General features: G+C 62.6%; 1 protein-coding gene across 2 annotated transcripts in view; it reads right to left on the bottom strand.

The window, feature by feature from the left end:
• The window catches only part of FRMD8 (FERM domain containing 8), a 21,940-nt gene that overhangs the window by 9,939 nt on the left and 3,774 nt on the right, over positions 1–8,227 (bottom strand). For both annotated transcript variants that reach the window (XM_014538044.1, XM_014538045.1), the window contains 6 exons: positions 4,673–4,774; positions 4,347–4,405; positions 4,066–4,232; positions 2,972–3,196; positions 1,575–1,698; positions 657–800 (listed from right to left, as the gene is read on the bottom strand). In XM_014538044.1, coding sequence (XP_014393530.1) covers positions 657–800; positions 1,575–1,698; positions 2,972–3,196; positions 4,066–4,232; positions 4,347–4,405; positions 4,673–4,774 — 821 coding nt within the window. The remainder of the gene's footprint in view (positions 1–656; positions 801–1,574; positions 1,699–2,971; positions 3,197–4,065; positions 4,233–4,346; positions 4,406–4,672; positions 4,775–8,227) is intronic.

The following is an 8,227-nucleotide window of genomic DNA, read 5'->3' as shown; positions in this document are numbered from 1 at the left end:
GGGGGAGGGCAGGGAGCAGGGGGAGGACAGAGAGCAGGGGGAGGGCAGGGTGCAGGTTGGCTGCAAAGGGTTGAGGGACGGGAAGGGAGACTCATAGAGTGGAAAGCCTGCAAGGTCTAGGGGCCCCAGGCGGGGCAGGAGGCTGTGGGATGTGTGCTCTCAGAGACAGTCCCTGGGCGCTGTTACCTGCAGAGGGGCTGAGAGGACAGGTGAGAGGAACACCATCCTGACTGGCCCTGTGGGAGGGGCAGCTCTCCATGAGGAGGGGAGGGGGCGGGCTGGGGGTGAGGTGGGAAGACCTGGTGCTGAATGAACTGGTCAGTAAATGAAGGTGGAACAGGTGCAGAGGGCCCTGACCTTTCTGTGTCTGCCCCTCATCTCAGAGCAGCCAACCCTCAGGGGCCTCAAGGACAGAGGGAGTTGGCGGGGGTGGTCGCACAGACTGGGAAGCCCTCAACACACCGCCGCCACCGGTGTGTGTGACACTCCAGACCAGGCCCAGCTAACTCGTGAGGGTGGCTGCAGCCAGCAGAAGCCAGCGCCCCGTCCCCTGGACCTCGGCGGCCCTCTCAGCTCCCTGCCAGCCTGGAGCCCCCATAGGCTGGGACCCTTGAGCCCAGCCCCCCCGGCGCCCCCCAGGGCAGGCCACCCACTACCTGCTTGGAGTAGATCTTGAGCAGCTTGTTGACGGGTGTGCCCTCGTTGCTGCCATCGAACTCCAGCCACAGGACGGACTCCTCCTCCTCGGGGGACGTGTGGTCCCAGGACAGCTCCTGGAAGCGCAGGCCCAGCAGGACGTGCTGGTCCGCGGGAGAGGCAGAGCTTGGACCCCTGGGCAGAGGTCTGCTCCCTGCCCCACCTGGCTCGGCGCCACCAGAAGGGGGGACTCCTGGCTGTTTAACACTAAGGCTGAGTCTGAATTCGTGAGTTTCTCCAGGGAGGGGTCCCTGCTTCCATCAGACCCTGGCAGGGGGCGGGGTGCAGGGAGGATGACACCCTAACCACAGTGCGTCTCACCAGCGGGTCAAGCCCAGCAGGGTAGTCACGTGGGGGAAGAGGCGAGGGGGGAGGGAGACCCAGGAGTTGGCCGAACTGTTCTGCTGGCTGCGGAGGGGCTCCTGTGCAGGTGCCGAGAAGCTGCCCACAGGGCGGCTGCCAACACCCCCTTCTCCACAGGCAGCCAGTGCAGGTGAGAAGCAGGACTCGGACCGCCCAGGAGGGCTCCTGGTCCTGGGCATTTCTGGAAAACCAGCAGCTGGTCGCCCGCCATTGGAGGGCACAACAGCCAGGCCTGACAGAGTCCCTCCAGTCAGAGGCCTCGTCCCAGCTGCAGCCTCCCTGCCTGGGCAGCCACGGCCCCGCACACCGGGCTGACCCAGAGCAGACCCAGAAAAGCCCGCAGGACGACAGTGAAGCCCAGGGACCTCCAAGGGAGGGAGGGGTCCTCTCGGACAGGCCACCCACCCTGGCCAGGGCCAACCACAGGCCCGGGGAAACCTGGAGGCCTGGTAAGGACCCCACTCCCCTCCTCGCCACTGAGACCCCAGGTCCCGCCGCAGAGGAGCCGGAGGTACCTTCTCCCTGTTGTCGATGACATGCACACCCTCCAGACTGATGGCCACAGTCACCGGCTTCCGTCCGCCCCGGTGCAAAAAGCTCTGCGCAGGCTTGTCGACCTCACCGTGGAAGAAGGCACACCTGGGGGAGGGGAGCTGGGGTCAGCCTGCCCCTCCAGCACCAAGCAGGCGGCTCAGCGTGTGGTTCCTCCGCCAGCGAGTGCTCTGGCCAGGCCCTTCGGGTGACTGAAGGCTAAAGGGAAACGCGCCCCAGGGGAGGAAGAAGGCTTGGAGGTGGTGGCATCGGAGCTGGTGTGCAGGACGGGAGGGCATGAGCAGGCAGGAGGTGGAACTGAGTGGCACACACAAGGGGCACCACAGGCAGAGGGCAGAGCGTGAATCCAGGTGTGGACAGAGCAGGTGATGTTAAGGGAGCCGCCAGGAGCCTGAGGACTAGGGCTGAGGCTGCTGGAGGTGGCCGGGCCGGGTCAGGGCTGGGAGAGCCCCTGCCCCTTCAGCAGCAGAGAGGGGTCAAGGCTGCACCTGCTTGGGGCCCACGAGGGGCAGGAACTGCCCAGGGAAGCAGCTTCGGGGCTTGACCCGGAGAAGGGGAAAGGGTGAGTGGCCTTGGGATGCCACCCACTGAGCGGCCAGCCTCTCCCTCCTGCCCGCCGTGTCCTCGCTGTGCCTGTGGCTGCCCTGGCCCTCCCCCCTTGCCCTTGGCGAAGCCAGAGTCCTAGGTAGTCCCACCTCTGTGACTGCCGGCACTGCCGGGACTGAAGACAAGCGCTCACCACCTGCAGTTACTGAGCGCAGCCTCCATCAGCCCCGCAGTCTCACGCCTGGGAGACTTCACAGGCTTGGCCGAGGGCTGGGGAACTGAAGCAACCAGAAGAGGGGCTACTCGCCACCCTCATCTCAAGTTTTCACTCTACCGGGCCACCCTATCAGCACACACTTCCTGTCACCGAATTAAAAACCTTCTGTCCCCACCGCACGCACACGCTGCTCATTCCACAGCACGGCTCCTTGGGAAAGCTGGCTACACTCACTCTCCCCACCCGCTGCCTCCTCCACGATGCTGGGGCCAAGGACAACTGTCAGCCACACAGGACATGTCGAACTTGACCTTGAAGCAGCAGCATGGGATGCTGGTCCTTGACACCGCCCTTTGCTTGGCTTGTAGAGACCCTCCCGCCTTGCTGGCTGGGTCCTCTTTCCGTCCACACTCACCTCCTTGACCGTCCCTTTGGGTCCCTGATTTCAAACACCATTCACGTGCTGATGACTCCCCAGTTACTACCAAACTCTAGACCCAGAAACCAAAACGCCCACTCGGAACAGCCACCTGGGTATCCAGCGAGCGTCTCGGGACAGAGGAGACCCAGGGCCGTGGCTGCCGGGACGATGCTCACCCGTAGTAGGGAAGCTCGTGGCACTTGGTGAGGTAGGCCTGGTAGTGGGTCCTCAGGGACGCCTCGCACTCGCTGTCGCTGCTGACGGCTTCCTTCACCTTGCGGTAGGCGCTGAGCAGGCCCTGCTCGCTGGTCCCAGCCCTGGCCCCACGGCCCCGGAAGGCAGCAAAGAGCCCGTGGCCTCGCTTACACAGGTGGGCAGGGAGGAAGGAGTCCAGCCTCTCCCTGTGGAGGAAGGAAGATGAGGCTCAGCATGAGGCTCCGTGGCTGACGTGCTCACGGAGGGGAGGGCAGACACGAACTGCCAAGGGATCCCACTGCTGCCATCTCAACAGCACACCTGACGGGCGAGAGGCCTGAAGGAAAAGTCGGGAGATGAAGAGAAGAGCCCAAACCAGGCCCGCCCCAGAACCAGGCTGTGGCTGGAGGGTTCCACACAACGTCTGGGTCGTGAGTAAGGAAGATTTGGATTCCTGAACTAGTGGAACTTTCACAACCAAAAATGGTACAAGTGACCCAGAGCTACCAATGTTTTATTCTGCCAAAGAGGGATGTAAGGAAACACCAACCTACAATCCATGGGTGCAGGTTCGTGAAAGAAAGGGCACTTTCACCTACTCACAGAGGAGGCAGGAATCTGGGCGTGACTGTCCCTCCCACCCCGGCAGCCCAGTGACTCCAGGGCCGCACATGGTGGCTCTGCATAAGCCACCGCTGGCCTCGGTGTCTGAGCGCTGAGCGCCCTCGCCAAGCCTCGGCTCCCACCTGTAACCTAAGGACGCTGGTGTCTACACCCACGGAAGGGCACCGGCATGTGTCAAACCAACATCCCTGCAGCTGTCGTTTCTGACAAAGAGGGGAGGGTCCCTGCTGGGGCTTCCGGAGGACCACAGCCCAGCCATGGGGAAGAGACGGGGGGAGAGGCCCAGCCGCAGGGCGGCGTGAGGAGGGGTCACCCAGTCAGTGTCAGGGCCAGCCCTCGGGCTGAGGCCTCCTGACGCCAGGACCCTGCAAGACCTAAGACCAACTGTAAGCAGGATTCTGGGGCAACCCTCCCACCCTGCACCCCTGCCTCAGGCCACGCTGGCCTTCACCTCAAGGTGCAGGCCGTGGGCTGGCCAGGCTGGAAGGGCCCGAGCTGCACGCGGCACACCAGGGCGCCCAGGGCCTCGCAGTCCTCCACGTCGCAGGGGTACCGTGCCGCCAGCACGTTGCCCTTGGCCTCCTCATAGAGCAGCCGCAGGACCTCCTCGTCGTGGATCTGTGTGGCAGGGAGGGGCTGCTCAGCTAGGTCAGGGCACCCGTGTCCAGGGATCTAGGGACAAGGGGAGGCTAAACACAGGGCACCAGACCTGCCTGGGGTTCGCGGCCTCACCTGGAGCTCCCGCCGCTTTGGGAAAAACACGTTCCTTCGGAACTGCAGGGAAGGCTCGTCTGGGGGGAGAGGCTGGGGTCACTGCCCAGCCCTCTCCCGACTGGCCCATCCCTGACCCCCGGGCTCACCAGCCATGACTGAGGAAGCCTGAGGGCTGTGCAGAGTGGGGGTGTGGCTGATCTTGACAAGCTCGCTGACCTCCCAGCCCCTCCTCTCCTGGGCTCCCCTCAGGTCCCCGGGCTCCCCTGCCAGGAGAGGCTGCAGGGCCTGGGAGCCAGTGCTTCAACCCAGGTGGCCCTGAGGCGGGGCCGCAGGAGCACGCTCACCTGTGGCCACATCATCGTCCGGGGCGTCGGTGAAGCGCAGCAGCAGTTCTGGCCACTGGCGGCCCAGCTTGTAGGGCTGGTGCTTGGGCTTCAGCTGCACCTCTGCAGGCGAGAGGGAAGCGACCGTGCAGCCTCTGCCAGGGCGGCGGAGGAACAGCGAGTGCACGGCCCGAGGCACACGCAAGCACACAAGCGCAACTGCCACCCGCCCCTCCGCAACATGATGGAGTCATGGTCAATGTCAACAGAGCAGGAACTAAAAGTCCAGAACCATTTAGGGGTACACTCTGCAATGCCCCATCCTCACTGCATCCAGAGAGAAAATGAGGCTCAGAGCGGTTAGGTTGCCACCCGCCCCACACGCAAGCCAACTGCCACCCGCCCCTCACACAAGCGCAACTGCCACCCTCCCCTCTGCAACGTGATGGAGTCATGGTCAATGTCAACAGAGCAGGTACTAAAAGTCCAGAACCATTTAGGGGTACACTTTGCAATGCCCCATCCTCATTGCATCCAGAGAGAAAAGGAGGCTCAGAGCGGTTAGGTTACTTGTTCAAAGTCATACAGCAGAGGCAGCCCTTGACTGTTCTCTACCGCTGCCAGGGAGGCCGAGCCCGAGGCTGCGCAGAGGGCAGGTGTGGGTGGCACTGCCATGAGGAAGCAGAGCCCGAAGCTGGTAACTGAGAATCCAGGGGCTGCCCTCCCCGGCCCTGGCAGAGCCTGGTCCCCCACGGCCCCCACCTCCAGCCTCTCCCCGGGGAGCTCCAGCTGACCTTCCGACCTGCACACTTCTGGCCTCCGTGCCCACGATGCCAGGCCGCCCAGCTCCCCTCACCCCCTTCTCTCGCTCCCTCTCCCACTCAGGCCTCCGTCAATCACTTGAACATTCCCAGCTCATTTGAGGCCTTTGCCCTTGCTGTTCCTCCTGCCTCATGCCCTTCCCTCAGGTCCTCACATGACTGGTTGGCTTAGGTCTCAGTTCAAGTGTCACCTCCCTGGGCCCTCAACTAAGGCAGTCCCTCCGTCACCTATCACACCAACTGCACCCCACCTGGTTGACTTTACAGTGGTTAGCGCTATCTGACAGCACCTCACTGTCGGTGCCCCATGAGCCTGAGAGCCATGAGGGCAGGAGCGCCCCTGTCCGGGTCACCGCCGTATCCCTGGCCCACCATGGGCCCTCACCACACTGGCCCCTCAACCCCACTGTCAGCCGGCCCAGGACTCAACAGCTCAGCCCAGGAATGACAGCGCAGTTCCATCTGTACACGCAGCCCACAGCCTGGGAGAAGTCTGACGGAGGATGACTGCCAGGGGGAGGGAGGATGGCAATATGCACTCCATCAACCAGCTACCCCGGCCTCCTGACCCTTATCTTCCTCCTCCGCCCCTCCCACCAGAGGGCCGGGCACCTTGTCCTGCCAGCCTGTTGACAAGGGTCCTTGTCTCTGTTCCCTGGACTTCCATCTGGATCCTCATCGTAACGCAAAACAGTAGCCACAGCCTCGAAAGTGGCCTCCCTCCCTGCCTACAGCCTCTTCTACCCAACCCCTACACTTAGCTTCTTTTTTATAATTGCCACTTTAATTTTTTTTAAATTGATTTTTAGAGAGGGAAAGGAAGGGAGAGGGAGAGAGAGAAACATCAATCACCTGCCCCTTGCAAGCCCCCTATGGGGATTGAGCCGGCAACCTGGCATGTGCCGTGACCTCTTGGTTCACAGGTCGACGCTCAACCACTGATCCACACCAGCCAGGCTGCACTCAGCTTCTGGACATCCCTTTCTTCTCCCAGATTTCTCTGATCCAGATTTCCTGGTGCTCCAAGGCCCTCGTTTCCAACCTAGATCCTTGGCTACACCCACGTGTAACCACCCCTGCTCCCCCTCCCCAGGGGAACATGCCCCGTGCAGCAGCACCCCTCCCTCCAGGAAGGGCTCCCTCAACCCCACGTGCTCGGCCAGACCTTCCAAGCGCACTCTCCATCTGGACTCACTGAAGCCCAGAGGGACAGGGCCTGCCCAAGGCCATTAGAGTTAGCGGCTGAACCAGAACAGAGCTCTGCCCGCTGAGCCTCCTGATCCACATTTTTATTTATTTATTTAAGTATATTTTTATTGATTTCAGAGAGGAAGGGAGAGGGAAGAGATAGAAACATCAATGATGAGAGAGAATCACTGATCAACTGCCTCCTGCACGCCCCCTACTGGGGATCGAGCCCACAACCAGGGCATGTGGCCTTGACCGGAATCGAACCTGGGACCCTTCAGTCCACAGGCCGACGCTCTATCCACTGAGCCAAACTGGCTAGGACCCCACACTTTAGACTGCAGGTTCCCTGGGAGCAGGGACACCTCCGATCCTGCTCCCACTGTGATCCCAGCATCTAGACGGCTGCCCAGAATGAGGGGTGGGCTCTGCACACACTTGTGAGACGAATGAGGTAACTGACTAGCTGCGAGCCTGGACACACTGGAGGAGTGGGCCGGAGGCAAGGGTGCTTCCTTCTGCCTATGGCCCAGCCCGACCAGCCTTAAACTCCCAGCCCCAGCAGCTCAGAGAACTTCCATTCTCAGAACAGGACTCTGCTGACCCCAGGGTCCGACACATTTCCAGATGGGGCCTTCTGCCTGGAAACTGTGACCTAGACAGACACACGGTCCCTGGAGCCCTGTTCCATGTAGAGTGACAATGGCATTGAGAAGGCCAAACCCTTCCAAACACCCCGCTCACAGGAAGAGCAGCTTTGGCAGACGGCGCCCCCTCCCTGCCTCACAGCCCTGGGCATCCGTGAGTGCTCACCCGCTCCGGGGGTGGGGGTGGGGGTGGGGGTGGGGCAAAGGTTCTGAGGGCCGAGTCAAAGCTCAAGTGGCCTTTCAGTCCCCCTCAGCCCAGCGAGAGAACAAAGTGGGCACTGACTTCATGCGGGGGCCTCCAGCCACCCTCCTCCTGCGAGGCAGGTCCCCAGGGCGACCAGGCCGCAGGGCCACACAGGCGGTCCATTCACGTCCATGAGGGGGAGCAGGAATGTGATGAGGAGGGAGGGGGCAGAGGAAGTGCGAGGAGGGAACAAGCCGTGTCCAGCTGTAGGGACAGGAGCCCGAGGCAGGGCCGGCCATGGGAACCACCCCTCCCAGCTTTTCAAAAACACAAGCCCCGGGGCCCGCAGTCCTGACCTCCAGGAGCATGGAGGGCGAAGGAGGGGCAGCTGAGCCGGGTGGGAGCAGCCGGAGGAGACTGGTCAGCAGGAAGAGGGTGGGCGAGAGCAGCAGCTGGGCAGGAAGCTCCAACTGCTGGGCGGGGGGGTGGGGGGGGCAGGCACCCACTTTCCCACCAGGCTAGCTGGCCCCCGCCAGGGGAGAGGCACAAACCCCAACCACTAGGGACCCCAGGGATCAGTCACCCCCTTGTTGTCCCTATTCCTCTATAAGGAAAGAGAAAGTTTAAGCTCAGAAAACATGCCTGGCCCTGGCTCCAGTTGGGGTGCTTCCTTCCCCTGGCCCTCCCCCCGTCCAAGCCAGGAGGCTGGAGGCCCTATTCAGAGGGCCAGGGAACC

This window comes from Myotis brandtii, unplaced genomic scaffold (assembly GCF_000412655.1).
Source record: "Myotis brandtii unplaced genomic scaffold, ASM41265v1 scaffold187, whole genome shotgun sequence".
In the NCBI taxonomy this organism is placed as follows: Eukaryota; Metazoa; Chordata; class Mammalia; order Chiroptera; family Vespertilionidae; genus Myotis; species Myotis brandtii.
The sequence above is the reverse complement of the archived record's forward strand: the minus strand, read 5'-3'. Positions and strand labels throughout refer to the sequence as shown.